Source organism: Mycotypha africana, assembly GCF_025528875.1.
Source record: "Mycotypha africana strain NRRL 2978 chromosome Unknown BDF20scaffold_3, whole genome shotgun sequence".
NCBI classification, from domain to species: Eukaryota; Fungi; Mucoromycota; class Mucoromycetes; order Mucorales; family Mycotyphaceae; genus Mycotypha; species Mycotypha africana.
The window spans coordinates 1294914-1310146 of NW_026515727.1; the positions used below are offsets into that span (position 1 = coordinate 1294914).

At 37.7% G+C, this 15233-nt stretch overlaps 4 protein-coding genes across 4 annotated transcripts; 2 read left to right on the top strand and 2 right to left on the bottom strand.

Moving 5' to 3' along the window:
• The first annotated feature begins 1862 nt into the window (after window positions 1-1862).
• BDF20DRAFT_386672 (Endonuclease/exonuclease/phosphatase) lies at window positions 1863-4121 on the top strand. The gene is made up of 4 exons (XM_053075337.1): window positions 1863-2059; window positions 2165-2553; window positions 2620-2920; window positions 3002-4121. Exons 2-4 carry the CDS (start codon window positions 2282-2284, stop codon window positions 3977-3979), a joined length of 1551 nt encoding a protein of 516 aa, XP_052938191.1. The 5' UTR covers window positions 1863-2059; window positions 2165-2281; the 3' UTR covers window positions 3980-4121.
• Window positions 4118-7500, bottom strand: BDF20DRAFT_911493 (P-loop containing nucleoside triphosphate hydrolase protein; the record flags this gene model as incomplete). The annotated part of the gene is made up of 5 exons (XM_053083828.1): window positions 4118-5354; window positions 5443-7169; window positions 7248-7290; window positions 7363-7373; window positions 7450-7500. 5 exons carry the CDS (start codon window positions 7498-7500, stop codon window positions 4118-4120), a joined length of 3069 nt encoding a protein of 1022 aa, XP_052938192.1.
• A 2097-nt stretch (window positions 7501-9597) lies between these two features.
• BDF20DRAFT_859792 (kinase-like domain-containing protein) lies at window positions 9598-11552 on the top strand. Its single transcript, XM_053080475.1, has 8 exons — window positions 9598-9949; window positions 10066-10147; window positions 10217-10307; window positions 10379-10539; window positions 10614-10641; window positions 10716-10896; window positions 10966-11286; window positions 11354-11552. Exons 1-8 carry the CDS (start codon window positions 9720-9722, stop codon window positions 11415-11417), a joined length of 1158 nt encoding a protein of 385 aa, XP_052938193.1. The 5' UTR covers window positions 9598-9719; the 3' UTR covers window positions 11418-11552.
• BDF20DRAFT_859796 (glycoside hydrolase superfamily) lies at window positions 11518-14506 on the bottom strand. Its single transcript, XM_053080476.1, has 4 exons — window positions 12754-14506; window positions 12342-12693; window positions 12215-12256; window positions 11518-12153 (listed from the first exon to the last, which is right to left on the bottom strand). The coding sequence occupies exons 1-4, from the start codon at window positions 14444-14446 to the stop codon at window positions 11646-11648; spliced, it is 2595 nt and encodes an 864-aa protein (XP_052938194.1). The 5' UTR covers window positions 14447-14506; the 3' UTR covers window positions 11518-11645.
• Window positions 14507-15233: the final 727 nt, after the last annotated feature.

The following is a 15233-nucleotide window of genomic DNA, read 5'->3' on the forward strand; positions in this document are numbered from 1 at the left end:
AAACAATACAAATCAGGTTGTCGACCAAAATATTCGAAGTGCACTTTTCTGGCTTAATTTAGACAAGTTTCTAATTTTTGAGAGAGTATCTTCTAAATAAAAAAGGCAAATTATTTTGTACCGTACTCGTTATTCTTGTAGATTACGTTTTTTAAATAATCGAAGAAAAGTGGATTTACAATGCTTAAAACGTGTTTTTCAGCAACACTTTTCTTACATTTTTATTGTCAAACTTATATTATAATGAAGAAGTACTTTTAAACGGGAAAAAGATCCTTTCTTTTCGTATTTTGCACTTTTTGTAACTTTCAGCCCTATTCATGTAGAACAGTTTCATCATAAGGGAAAATTAGGTCTGTTAGAAAAAAGCAAGAGTCAGGGTAAAAGGAATCCTTCTGGTCGCTGAGATACACTAGAAGTATCAGTTACTGTCCGTAGCTGTAATATTCTTTTTTTCAAAACTTGTTAGATACTATAAAACCGCAATATTAATGCAGGAAAAAGCATGATGACTATCAGCATTTCCATTTGTAAAGCAGCGTCTCAATCATTATCCCTATTGTTGCCAGAGGCTCGTTTCTTATTCATAGATGTCTCCATTTTAGTGTAGTTCGGTCTTTCAAACTCCAAATTGAATGTCTCAAAAATTAAATCTATTTTATCTAATTATACTGCAGTTTTGTTTTAAACTGAAGCTATAAAAGAAAACTGCAGAGCACAAAATCCTGCAAAAAAAATGAATTTCTTCCTTTTTCTACTTAGTCCCCTTTCGAACAACACAAAACCTCAAATTGAAAGACCACCGTTTGGCAGTGTGAAGTTACTCTCTTTATCAAGGCCTACATTAACATCATTATTAGCGGATTGATTTGAAGAGTAATGCAAAACCGGATTTCGAAGTTCCAAATGAAAAAGAATAGTCGAGCCCAACGATTACGTAGCTTACTTCAACTAACACCATCAGATGCCATTTTACTGGATGCTTGTGCTAGAAAGACACCACAAGAAGGTATATCAATAATGGACAATATAAGACTGTGAATTTTTCTTTTGGCTAATTATTATTCTGTATCTTTAAGTAAGACACATTCTGTACGAATTTCAGGGCACCATCAATCCTGACACCATCCGAGATAAGTTTTTGAGAACACCGCTTCATATCGCTTGTAGTAGAAAAGACGACCACAACATAGCTACAGAAATAGCAAAAATACTGATTGAGTATGGATCTGATATCAATAATGGGGTTGGGGACATTGAAGGTCTCCAACCATTACATTTGGGTAAATCCGTAAGAATATATATTTATTCAGCAAGACAGATTATAACTTACGTACGTCTCATAATAGCTGTGTTGGCTGGAAATTATCAATGTGTGTTAATGTTGCTACATGAAGGTTGGTATGTCTTTTCCACTTTCATAATCTACGCTTACCAAAATTTGAAAGCTGACAAACCCTCAAATATAACAGGTGTTAATATACCCGCATCAGATCCCTTTCGACTTACACCTTTACTATTGGCGAAACTAAAGATTGAAAACCTACGGCAATCTCAATGTGCAATGCATCACAAACGAATAACTAGCGATGTCGTTAATAATATTAGTAGTTGCGAGTGGATATCTGAAAGCGCAAAAACAGAATATGAAGATCTCAAATCTGTAATCTATTTTTTTGGTAGTTTACCGTAACAAAAATAATTTGAAAGCTCACTTACTTTGATTGTCTAGATTACTCAAGTGTTGGTATCACATTTAGCCAAAAAGCATGTTTCAACTCACGGATTACCATCTTACGAAACAACAGCAACTACAGAAGCTACAAATACAAACAATGACATTGAACGGTATTTCGGTTTATCAGATTTCCTATTCTCGAAGGAAAATAATCTGGAGTTCTCAGCAATGACACCAAGTAGTCCTTTTGATGAATCGCAATTGGAGGAAATTACAAATAAATTAGCGCTAATAGGAATGTTGGATGATAGTAGTAGTAATAGCAGTTCGGACAATAGCAATAATGAGGATATGTTATTGGTTAACCATCTTATAGAAAAAGTAAAAAAATTAGGTTTAAACTATGAAACTGTCAAATAAATGAATTGATACCAGCGTGCTTAAAGCATTTTTCTTTTTGCATGAATTGCATATAAAATTGATCAGGCACAACACAAATACACGGTAAAACAATCTCCGGTTAAATAATCTACCTTGAAAGCTTTTATTTACAGAAAGACAAACAGCGATTGTTTCGTCTCTTTCCATGTGAAATGATTGGCAATGAGAACACCTTATCTGTTTTGTCGCTCAATTGCTGGTAAACAGAATAATAAAAGCATTGAGTTGTTTGAAATAACTTATTTTAACGAAAAAAAAAGGGGACTTTATATCGTTGCTAAACAACGTCAATTCCGTTTGGAAGCGATCGCAAATAACATTGCCCAAAAAAATTACGATATAGTTGCACTTCAAGAGGTCTGGATGTTAGAGGATGTGGAGTATATCAAAGAAAAAACAAAAAACAATTTACCTTTTGCACATCATTTTCGCAGGTATGAAGGGAAGGAAAAATGAAGGAACGAATCAAGCAGAAGCTCACATTTAGTTCTATATTATAGTGGCACGCTTGGCAGCGGCTTGATATTACTAAGTAAATTCCCAGTTTTATCTTCGTCTTATTTAAAATTCTCTTTGGCCGGCAGGCCGCTCAAGGTCTTCCAAGGTGACTATTTTGTGGGCAAAGGATGTGCAGGCATAACTGTTGATCATCCCGACATTGGCCTTATCGACGTTTATACAACTCATCTACAAGCTGGTTATGGATTAGTCGATGATTTTGAAGTGCAAAGGATCACTGAATGCTGGCAAATTGTTCAATGTGTAAGGAATTCAGCTGCTCAAGGTCGACACGTTATTTTGGTTAGTGTTACGCTCCATAGTGTATAATATGAGTTTTGCATACACCGTATGTCGATATTATTGACAACTGTTATTCACTAGACCGGAGACTTTAATAGTGTACCAACTAGTCTTTGTTATCAATTACTAAAATATCATGGGTTTATGACCGACTCATGGTTAGAGGTACACGAGCAAGGCATGGTAAAAAGCTTGGAACAGTTCAATAAAGATGAGATGACAGCCAGTGAATGTATCCAACAATTTGGCATTACTTGCAATTCACCCCTTAACACATGGACGCAGCATTTCTCAAAACAACCAGAAGCCTCACATAAAGGTGTGGGTGATCGACTAGACTATATCTTTTACCGTTGTACGCCTCAGCTCTTTTGCAAGTCATCCAAAGTCGTGATGGAAGAATATATACCTGGGACAGAAATGAGCTTTTCAGATCATTTTGCTGTTCACTCCGTGTTCACTGTAAAATCGAAAAGGAATACTCCTCTACTTATGGTGGAGACAGATAGTGTAGATGACAAGGTCAAACATTTGTTTGCACCTTTACAGCAGCAAGTTGTGAGGCCGAATTTCACAAATATGCCCTCAGAGACTTTCAAAACAATTACGCACTTGATTGAAAAAGAAACACACCGAGCCAAATTAACATCAACAAAACATCTAACAATATTGTGTGTCTCAACAGTAATGATTGTTATCATTTATGCTATTCAAATCATCGTCCCTCAATTGTTTCACGATAGTCTCCTTGCTAGTTTGTTAACTAGCGTCATCAGCGGCCTCAGTCTGATATTATTGGCTATTGTTGCTATTATCAGTCTTATTGTAGGTTTTGTTTTTGGTAAGATGGAGCAAAGAACCCTGAATCAGTTCCTCTCAGATTTAAACTTGTGTTTGGAAGCAATAAACCACAAACAACAATGTAGTGTCTTAAACGATGATGCTACAATGTTGACCGGTAGAGAGAGTACTTTGGAATATTCAGGTGCAACAAGTAAAGATACCACTACGATTTCAGCATCAACAATCACAACTGCATCTACCAAACAAGATGACTGAATGACTTGTCAAAATCAACAAATGAATAGTTTGTATTCAAAATATACTTTTCATAGCATTTAATGATTCTACTACTTCTGTAATTCTCTTGCACTATTATCTGATTATCATTATACTTTCAAGGTCATTTTAGAAATATTATTGATAGTGATTATTTAACCGTTGTCCATTTCTTCTACTCTTGAGTTCCTGAGACAGTGCATCCAGTAAAGCATATTTTGTATCAGTTAAATTCGCCAAGTCGTTCAGATAATCCTCATAAGCCTCTTTAATCTCTTCATTAATGCCCATTTCGTCTCCTTCTTTTTTACTACTACCAGCTTTGGATATCAAACTTTCTAATTGTTCTGCCATTTCCCTTTCTCTTCGTAAACACTCATCTAAGCCCCTCATTTGCATCTTATGTAAGTTGAGAAACTTCTTGATACCGGTTAAGCCTATTATTGAATCATTATTTACGTCTTGTGATTGTGAACGGTCTGGACTCAACTGATCCAGTTTAGCTCTTTTCAATGGCGGCACTGTTTTTGATGGAGACGTAGGTGTTGTCGACTGATATTCTCGCTTGTTTGTATTCGCTGACTGCATCGATATCGTCGTTATTGTGTCTCCAGCAGAAATAGATGGTATGTCATCCATGTCATCAGTATCATCGACAGGCCCTAAGGGAGGCGTAAAGAACTTTGCATCCAATTCTTGTTGAAAGACTTCTTCCGGTGGGGACTCTAACCGTTTCATATACTTGGCTTTTCGACGCGGAGTCGTTGGTGGAGGTTCAATGATATCTACACTATAATGCCGATTAGACTCATTGTTTGGTGTCGTCAAGGCTGTTTGAGAAACTGGAAAATCCACTTCAAAAAGATTTTCGGATACGCCGGCATCTTCCCAAATATCAGAACTAGCAGCAAGACTGCGGTTGTCATAGTTATCAAGGTAGTCGGTTCTTGTATCATCCATCTCCTCATTATCTTCAAAATCTTCTAATCCGACTGCTCTCATTTCTTCATCCTCCGCATTTTGTTGTATCAAAGCAAGCGACGGTGGCTGCTGTTCCTTTTTTATGCTTAATGTATTTGTTGAACTTGCTGTCATATTGTAATTATAGTCGCTATTTAACAATCGTGGGTCAGATTCTCCTCTGAGTTGCTTTACTCTATCTGCATAGCGAAGTGTATTTAATGTATGCTCGCTATTAGAAATATTAGGTGAAATGGTTGCAATCATGCAAGTTCGCGAATCACCAGTGAAAGAATCACGTAAAACCTGAGTTAATTTGCTTCCTCTGAAAGGTGTGTGAGATTTATTCTGATCTAGTGCTCGAATGCATTCTTTCAAGGCCAAAAGACTTTTGTTGATCTCTGCGCCTTCCATTCTATAGCAATCATTGGTGTGAAAGACGAAAACGAAAAAAAAAGCAGTGAGTTACACATCATTTTGGAAAGGCAAATTTTACCATTTACCTTGTCTGGGTATTAGCTTCCCCTCGGTCCTGTCCTCGTTCGCTTCCTGCCAAATCAATAAATATCAATTTACCATATATTTTTGAAGAAGCTGACGAAGTCGTTGTTGTTGCTGCTGCCGTTGTGCTTATAGCTGTTTTATTGAGCGTTGAAGATGCTTTATATCGTAAACAAATTTGCAGAACGGCGTGAGACCGCGAAGAAGTGTTATTTGCTCCAGTTTTACCAGTTGTTCTACTTGCATTGCCATAATCAAACACTTGCATTAACTGATCTACATTTTCTATGGTATATTCCTTCAATCCAGCGATCACTACGTTGCCATTTCCGTCTTCTCGTGCGTTCAGTTTTGTTTTTTTATTCAATAAATCGAACAGTTGCCCTTGGTATATCTCATAAAATCCAATACTTGTTGTTAAATGGCGGTATTCGGGCTGTTCAAGAAAATGAAAAATATCTTGGGCAGCCAAAACGTACAAGCCATGTTCAGGGTCAAGCATCGTGTACGTTTTCCCGGAGCCCGTCTGTCCATGAGCGAAACAAGTCGCCTTTCCCCCTGTAAACACATATTCAACCAAAGGCTTTGCTGTGCGGGCATAAATTTCTTCGTTCGTAGTGCTCGCATCGAATGTATCATCGAAAGTGAAAGAGTGCGTTTCTGTAAACGGCGTGAGATCAATTTTAGTTCTTGGTGCATGTATTTGAATGGTACGGTTGCCTATCAGAGAAGTAATATCGGTTTCTTGATTGTTAATTTCCTTTTTGTTGAGAGGCCTTTTTCGAACACAAACACGGATACGTTGATTCAATTCAGGGTTTAAGGTTGAACTAAACAACATATGATTATTGTTGTTCATTCTAATAGGGCTAGATTGTTGCTGCTTTCGCTGATAATTAATACTGGTATCATTATGTTTGTTTTTGTTATTACTGTTGTTCGTATTTGAGCTGATTGGGTTTGTTGAGGTTACACTCGAGTATTTTTGCTTTTGCGCCGGAATAGGTATGCCGTATGTATCTAATAACCTTGTTGACGGAATGTTTTCATTTATATTGGTAACATTGTCATTAGTTGCTATTACGGTTGTTCCTGTTGCCCTTGCCTTATTAAAGGTTGCTGTGGCAGCAGCTGGCCTGGGGCCCGAACGAATTTGTTGCGGAGAGTGTGAAGTTGGTGCATTATATCTTTTAGGGCTTGTTGTTAAGCGTTTCGGTGTAGCAGGAATTGCACTAGATGACGGAAAAGAGGCAGAAGTAGGTTGATTCTGTCGTACAGGTGACTTAATTATTGCTTGTTTACGGGATGAAATGGTAGTGAACGACGTTGGCATTTGAGAGAGTCGTCGCGGGTTTGGCGTAGCATTACCATAGTTGGTATTTGTAAAATTTGTATCATTGCTTTGCACAGAAGGAGTTGGTAATGTACGAGGTATAACTGTTTGAGGCGCAATAGTCATTCTTCTTTTGCTACGGTCAGTGGTGTTTCTTGGAGGTGACTTCACATATGGTCGCTTGTTACTGTGTGCAGGTATTGTCGTTAGGGTGGTAGTTGTTATGGTAGTGTTGTTAAGGTTAGAAGGTTTGTTCAATGATTGTTGGGCTGCTCTTTTGGGGGAGGTCGCTTGTGCTTTTTTATTATCGTGAATGTTGTATTGTCTTGCTAGAGCTTCTAACTTGGATTTATCTTTTCCCAATACACCCAGTTTGATATAGTCTGTTTCAGGCAACTAATCAAGCGATGAGTTTCCATTAGCTAAATTGAGCTGCTTACAATAACTTTAAGTGAGCTATTTAGACAAACCTACACGAGCTAGTTTGTTCAAAGAAACTATATTCTGTTGCATAAACCTATGAGAGATAGAAAAGTCAGATGCCTTACTCTTGGGAATGTGTCAATCTTATAGAAATGAGGACAATTACTTCGGATAGTACTAAAGGATTAAAAAAGAAAAAGTGTCAGAGTGCTTTTAGGATACCGAGAACCCCTGGAAGAGTCGAGAACATTACCTGTACTAAGTCATGTTCTTTTAAAGCTTCTAGTAATCCTTTTGCGCTCATAGATGGTATATCAGAATTAAAATTGCAGACTTAAAAAAAGCAATCGTATTTAAAATAAACTGCATGTTTTTATCAACGTCAGTCTCGAAAATCATTTCTAAAAACGAAGTTCAAATTACAAATAGCGAAACGCGCATTTTTCTTCGCGTTCATCAACCGAATGGTTTAAGAAAAATGCGACGACAAACGGAAGCAAAGCGGGCCATTTAGTCTAATAAAAATATTTTCTTAGAAGACATACGTCAAGTTTTGCCATCAGTGATATTCAGCAACATCAATGGTTAACGAAGAGAAACCATTAACTACAGTTACTGCTATCCTCGTTGAGCATTTAGTAACAAAAATGAAGTACTAATCCTTAGTTTAATGATATATCACAGCTGGCTCTTTAAAAGTTCATTTCTTCAAATATCATGCTAATTTCAGTTTAACGTAAGGATAATGCTTCTTCGGATGACATGATATTGAATGTCCACAGAAATATGACTGATTTGAAGCTTTGAACCACATTCGCCATAAAGGAGCAGTAGGTAAGCTGTAGGTTGTAATATAGCGGTCAACATTCTGCGTCACTAGGCTTGCAACGCCTTACAGTCGTGTGCAAGTACATTGAATATTATATTAGCCAATCGTCATACTGAACACAGCTGTTACCGAACCAAAGATGAAGAGACACTCTCACCCTTGAAAAAGCCTATCAAATATTCATGGCATGCTTTCAGTATTTTTAATTTTTTTCATGGATATAGCGTTTATCCTTTTTCCTTACTTCTGCAGTATACCCCTCTCTGTGCCTTTGTACTGCAGAAGTTCAATCATGTAAGACAAGCTCATACATACCTATTTTCTTGCCTTCCTCGACAGATTGAATCTTCAGATTTACTAGCTATCTCTTATATAGCGCCATATTCAAAATATCTTTAATGCTTGCCTCTGCCAATGATTTTTTACATCTACTTTCTCTGCTATTATTTGAAGCAATTGAGGAGGCAAAGGTTAAGCGCTGCTCCCGCTTGTGGTTCATCAAAGCAACCATGATAGCACAGACAACATCGATTATAACATCATGTATTTTTTTCTTCATTGTATTTTCAACGAACACTGGTGATCAACAAAAAGCCTTCACCATTGCAGAAGCAACAATATCTAGCAGCAGAAGCACCACAACGAAGATTATAGTTTAACAATACTGATTTATTATACGGTCGCTGTGATCTTGTACACTCAAATTAGCCTTTATTTGAACTAACATTACCATTGAGACTGGACTGCCATGATCGCGGAAGGGCATACCGAATTGATGTAACAACAAGGAAAACAAATATAGCGCTAATATTTGAGTATCAGTTGGTACTCGGCACGTACAAAATTATTCAGTTGTAGCCATTCGTATGAAATCGGACAACAATTATTCCATTATAACTGAAGAAGAGCGAAGGTACTAGAGGAAAGAACAACTCTTGTAGACGATCAAAGAATGAAAAATATGGTGACAGCAATAATTTCATCGATCAACATGTTAAAAGGACAAGTGTAAAGGAACAGTAAAAAGATTCTGTCGTTATAGAATGTATTGTGCCAGTCTTGTTATGGGTTTCCTTTAACTTACTGTGCTCTCGTTTGGAGTTATCACTGTTTGCTATCTAAAAACCACAGATTAAACAGATTCCACATAATTGGGAATTTGAATAGCTGCTTTGACATGCACGGTGTATTCTTGTGTTCCTTCAATAATGGTGCTTTTTGCCTCTCTGGAGAGGAGCCAAATTTCTGTATAGCTCCTGGTCATCTACAACGCTGTTTTGGCCTTCCTTCTTGCTTACTGCAGAGATGCCTCGTCGCAGACATAGCATAGAACAATTCCGTTTTCCAGTTTCTTAGCGAGCCTCTGTTTACTGTTTGCAACTAGACGTAATATTTGTCGCAATCAAAAGTATTTTGCAACCAATTCATTAATACGGTAGCAATTCTACCATCATTGCTATAACTTTTTTTTTCAGAAGAGGAGGCAGTGTTTTTTCTCATCACTTACAAAAAAAGTTAATGCAATAAAAGGATCAGCAATCTCCTTCCCCTATTTTTGCTTTGTTTGTTGTTGTCTGTGACGCGCTGTCGCCTTTCTTACAAAAAACTCCAAATTCTTTCCTTCAATTAAAGCTTGCTTTTTGCGACACTTAGTAATTTACTCATTCCTGTATAAGTCATAACCATTCATTACTATGAAAAGATCACTCGAAGACGCCGAAACCGATCAACGCGCTAAACACTTGAAAGCCTATAACAATACATCACCATCTAGTACTTCCTCATCACCACAATATATAAGGGAGCATTCAACCTCACCTTATCATTATAATCGACCGCCATCGAAAAACCCACGTTTTTTCAAGGGCTGTTCAAAGATAACAGATTATGAGTTTTTAGATAAACTGGGTGAGGGCACTTTCGGGTATGTATATATGCTATGTTGCATGTATTTTAAAGTGTCTTTTTCAATTTGCGTGTGCTGTATTGACTCAAGAAAATGAAAAAAAAAAACTTCGCTCCGTGGTATCTCTGAAATAGTGAAGTACATAAAGCTAGAGATAAACATACGCAAAAGTTAGTTGCTTTAAAGAGGATTCTAATGCATAACGAGAAAGAAGGAGTAAGTTACTATCACTGAACCTATGCACGCTAAGCAAAATAGTAATAGTGTTTAACTGTATTTTACCAGATTCCAATCACAGCTATTCGTGAAATCAAGATTCTCAAACAACTGTCTCATAAGAATATTGTTCCTCTAACTGATATTGCTGTTGAAAGAGGTTAGTAAGCTAGCGCATATGATTCTTGCGATAATTCTTTCTCCTTTATTCAATTAAATCTGCACAAACAGGTGATTTGAGTAGAAAGGATAAAGGTGGAATCTACATGGTCTTTCCTTATATGGATCATGACCTGGCGGGTTTACTGGACAACCCTAAAGTACGTCTAACTCAACCACAGATTAAGACTTATCTCAAGCAATTATTAGAAGGAACAGCCTACCTTCATCATGTGAGTCTATGCTAAACTGTTTATCACTTCTGAATGTTACGAGGTTCTTATGATTTGCTATTTTTATTGCGTAGAATAATATTCTTCACCGTGATATGAAAGGTAATGCATGAATTCATCCAGGGCAGTAAATAATTGTCTATACAGAAAACTGATATCTCGATACACATGATTAGCTGCAAATTTGCTGATTAACAACGAAGGCATATTGCAAATCGCAGATTTCGGTTTAGCAAGAGGTGTAGAGAGTGGTAACAGAGAATATACCGGTTGCGTTGTGACAAGATGGTATCGCCCGCCTGAGCTATTCCTTGGTGAACGACGATATACTAGCGCCATCGATATGTGGGGCGTGGGGTAAATTGATGTAAATTTTCACATGCTTAATTAGATCAAATAACTTAAGGTTCAATCACTTTTTTCTAGTTGTGTTTTTGGTGAATTGCTTAAATCGAGGCCTATTTTACAAGGACAAGATGATCTTGACCAACTCAAAAAGATCTTTCAACTATGTGGATCTCCCAATCAAGACAATTTTCCAGGTTGGGATAAGTTACCAGACGCCAAGAAGGTTAAATTTGAAACCACCCCACGACACGTTAGAGAGGATTATAATCAGTTTGATCCCTTGGCTGCAGATTTAATGGATAAACTACTTGTATTGGATCCTGCGCAACGAATAACAGCTCTTGAGGCATTGGAGCACGACTATTTTTATACTGCACCTTTGCCAGCAGAGCCTTCCGAGTAAGTATTATTTTGCTTTCACCACCCAGCGTCTGAGATCAGCTTATTCTAATGAACTCTTTAATAGATTACCCAAATACGAAGCGTCTCATGAATTTGACAGAAGAAAAATCAAACGTCATCTTATTTAGAAACTACATCATATTTATTTAATTTTACACGCTTCCTCCTATATCGTTTGTTCAAAGTGCATCATTTCTTATACAGTTACCATTATTTCTAATGTATTGCCAATTCTTAAAACAATGAATACGTATACAACTATCTATTGCCTCAATTTGAGTTAAATTCACGAGTGGAAAGTTCATTTATTTTCAAGCAGAAAGATAATGCATAATCGCGTATTCGAACCAAATTTTTCAAGGTGCTTCTATTTTGAACACCCATAATAATTCATTACGATCCAACATATGTTCAGGTATGTATATGATCAGTCTATCAGTGCTAACAATACGCCATTGTAATATTTCCTTGCTGAATCGCTTTGATGATAAAAGGGTGATAAGTGAATTTTCATGTAACGGCACCTTTGTTTGAATAACCACGCGTTTGCTTAACGGTGCTTCGAACTTGAAAATATAGAATGCGGAACCATCCTTCGCTTGTGTAAAGTATAAAGACTGAGATGGTTCGCAAAAATCCGCACTAGTGACCCAATAGGGTACAGTAGTGAACAAACTCTCTCCCACGCGGTCTATCCATTGACCCATCTCTAAGAGTCTCGCTCTTACGACGGGTGAAATACGACCTGACATCTCTGGTCCAATGTTAAGCAGAAAGTTACCGCCCTTCGATATTGTGGAAACTAACTCTTGTAGTAAAACTTCTACTGTCGCATATTGATCAGGTCTTGTCTCGTGATTAAATCTAGTAGAGAATTATGCCTTTGGTATATATAAAAAACAGCATAAAAATAGTTTGTCTTTACCCAAATGAATGTGGATCAATTCCACGTGTAGATTCCCAAAACCTACCAATGTCAGAGAGTTATACATTCGACGTTCTTTCCTGATAAAGACTGATGTTGATCGTAATAATTGTTCTTATTGTCTTACCTGAAGGGGATGTAGTTCTTTTCACTGTATTCAGCTGTCTCGAAATCAGAAACGCTGTTGCCACAACGATCATTTATTGTCACTTGCTTGCCTTTTTGTCGTGCCTGATTAAAAAACTTGGCCTGCCAAGAAGTTGAATTATTGATGCCGCCGATATCACACCACATAATATCTGGATCAAAATTGTGAATAAGTTCCATGATTTGAGGAATTTGTACCTCGTTGACAAAATCTGATACTTCAGCTGCACCATGGTAAGTTACTTCTTTATCAGTATACGGGTTTTTTGGTGGCCCATGCCAATTGAGGGAATAGTCTTGGTAACTAGGATGATACCATTCTGGCAACGAGACTAATAGCCTGTTAATCGAACAATTTAAAGCAGCTTATCTCCTGTGATGATTGAACTTACAATATAGACCTTTTTTCAACCAAGGATAATGTCTGTCAGCAACAGTCAACAACTCTCTCACGAAATCACGATGAGGATGCAATTTTACAGTTGATCGATCTGTTACTTTCGTATCAAACAAAGCAATACCGTCATGATGCTTCGTTGTGAATACAAAGTAATTAGCACCACTGGCATCTATGAGGTCGAGCCAGTCTTTTGGGTTGTATTGGTCAGGGTTCCAAAGAGGAATAAAATCGTCATACTCAATATCCGGTCCATAAAAGGATCGATGGAAGTGATAGGTAGGGCTATTTTTCTGGTTGTAATTCCACCAGTACCATTCTGCATAGTCTTTACCTACAGGTGCCCAAGCAGGGACGGAATACACGCCCCAATGAATGAAAATGCCAAACTTGGCTAATTCAAACCAAGTAGGAGTGGAGTGTTCCTGCAATGACGCTTCCGTTTCTTTGTAATCTTCTATTCCTACATTTATGAAATTGAAAGTGACGGGTGGCACATCTAATAGCGAGCGCTCATAAACATCTGTAACTGTCACGGTCAGGCTTGTAGAAACACGTTTTCTGTGTAGACTGCGTAAGGCCACATCAACTTCCATAAAGTGACCCGGTGCCAAACGACGAATATGTCCATGATATTGTGTACTTATCAGTGGACCTTTTACGAATACACTTGCATCTTTAATCCATCTGGTTCCTGTGTTATGTACTTTTACTGTGACAATAGGAAATTCGTCTGATGTATTTTGATCAAAAGAAACTGATTTTTTGCTGCCACTCAGTAATTGCTGATTATTCATCTTGGGTGCTAAAACAGTCTGCTTATCGTACCATCGACGAGTACTTTTCAAAGAAATGACATTCACAAATAAAGATGAATGCAGTAACTGTTGCTGCTGTTGATGACGTAAATGATATATATTCTCAATCGAATGCTGTTCTATTAAATTAGACGGAGCAACAGTGATTGACGACGGTGGTTCCGACGAAATACCTGTTATAGCGAATATGTGTAATGCCGGCTGAAACGACCCTAAAGGTCCATTCGACGGTAATATCATATAAGAAGCGCGTTTGGAAGGTTCTGTCAGGACGGGTATGACCAAAAGCGATCCCTTTACGCGGTTGTTCAGCGGGCAAGTAATGGTATCAATACGATGAATTTTCGAGATATATCGGACTTGCCAATCTGGCAAATTCAAATTAGTTGTTGTTTGTGTGCCATCCTCGTAAACGATAGTGATATCTGTTGTAATAGGGCCATGGTTAACAGCACCTAGTAGGTAAATTGCGCCAAACTTTCTCTTCCTCTGTTTCTCAGGCGAATTTAGTGCAATTGATAAATCAATAAATTGACTTTGGCACATGACATTATCGTAAGATGCTCTTGAAGATATTGCAAATGGAAGATTATTCACTCGAATGATTTGGCTACTATTATTGTTGCTCGAGTCGGAAAGAGCCGTTGATAGCGGAGAGGGGGCAGGTGGTATTGTTAATAAGGGGCATTGGAAGTATTGCCCTGTGCCATCAAAATTTGACCCTAAACCTGAGGCACCACGGTTGTTTAGATGGTGCGCGAGCTCAATAAAAACTGTTCGACCTCCACTTTTTTGCTCATTTTGAGATGACACTAATGGAATTGATGCAAGAATGAGGAGAACGACAAGATCAAAGATTAATGTGAGCATGGATATTCATAAAAACCAGGTGAATGAGAGAAAGGAATGAATCGAGATGGAGGAGAATTTTAGCACTGGGAAATACTTCACATCATGTGTGAGAATTGAATAACATGAATAGAGTCACATTTCATTAGGATGATAAATAGTGTTTGCTGTTTACACCAAACTCTATATTTTTTGTTTTCGTTAATGCAATCTTTTATTATTTAATTGTACAACTGTTTGTCAAGTTTATTTTAATATATTACACTCTTTCATCGACTTTTGGAAATTGAACCTCCACTGTCGGCTTTATTTTTGCTGTAGAGGCTGCTTCTTCTGCAGTCGTTGTAGTCGTTATTGTTGAAGATGAATTAGAAGCAGCAGGTGAGAGCGAAGGTTTAACATGCTGTCGTTTAAAAGATTCTCGTTGTTCCGTTTTATTATGAGACTGATGGGAGCGGAGGAAAGAATCTTGTCGCATACAGTTCTTCCGAGCCGACTGGAAGGCCATTAAATAAGTGACGACCATATGGTCTTCAAGACAAGTTTTGGAGATAAGAACTTCTTCAGATAAGAGAGAAGAGGAAGGATGTAATGAGAAAGTAACCTCATCATTAACAGGACGGACGTTTTTAGTTGAGGGCTGCGGTAAAGCTGATTCAGAATGGCGAGAAGTGCATGCAGGCGTTGACTTTCTTCTATTACTAAAAGCAGTAGCTGAAAAAGCTCTACTAGTGGGTCGAGAAGATATTGGTGCTGTTGATACGGATGAATAAGAAGCAGGAGATGGCGGTGATTGGTCTGATAGTGT

Excerpts from the sequence above, each read along its gene's own strand:
- BDF20DRAFT_386672 (XM_053075337.1), top strand. The coding sequence starts at position 2,282 with ATGAGAACACCTTATCTGTTTTGTCGCTCAATTGCTGGTAAACAGAAT. Across the intron at positions 2,554-2,619 it reads TTTGCACATCATTTTCGCAG|TGGCACGCTTGGCAGCGGCT; the intron begins GTATGAAGGGAA and ends TCTATATTATAG. Across the intron at positions 2,921-3,001 it reads AAGGTCGACACGTTATTTTG|ACCGGAGACTTTAATAGTGT; the intron begins GTTAGTGTTACG and ends GTTATTCACTAG.
- BDF20DRAFT_859792 (XM_053080475.1), top strand. The coding sequence starts at position 9,720 with ATGAAAAGATCACTCGAAGACGCCGAAACCGATCAACGCGCTAAACAC. Across the intron at positions 9,950-10,065 it reads CTGGGTGAGGGCACTTTCGG|TGAAGTACATAAAGCTAGAG; the intron begins GTATGTATATAT and ends TCTCTGAAATAG. Across the intron at positions 10,897-10,965 it reads ATCGATATGTGGGGCGTGGG|TTGTGTTTTTGGTGAATTGC; the intron begins GTAAATTGATGT and ends ACTTTTTTCTAG.
- BDF20DRAFT_859796 (XM_053080476.1), bottom strand. The coding sequence starts at position 14,446 with ATGCTCACATTAATCTTTGATCTTGTCGTTCTCCTCATTCTTGCATCA. Across the intron at positions 12,694-12,753 it reads GTTGAAAAAAGGTCTATATT|TCTCGTTGCCAGAATGGTAT; the intron begins GTAAGTTCAATC and ends ACAGGCTATTAG. Across the intron at positions 12,154-12,214 it reads ATTGATCCACATTCATTTGG|ATTTAATCACGAGACAAGAC; the intron begins GTAAAGACAAAC and ends ATTCTCTACTAG.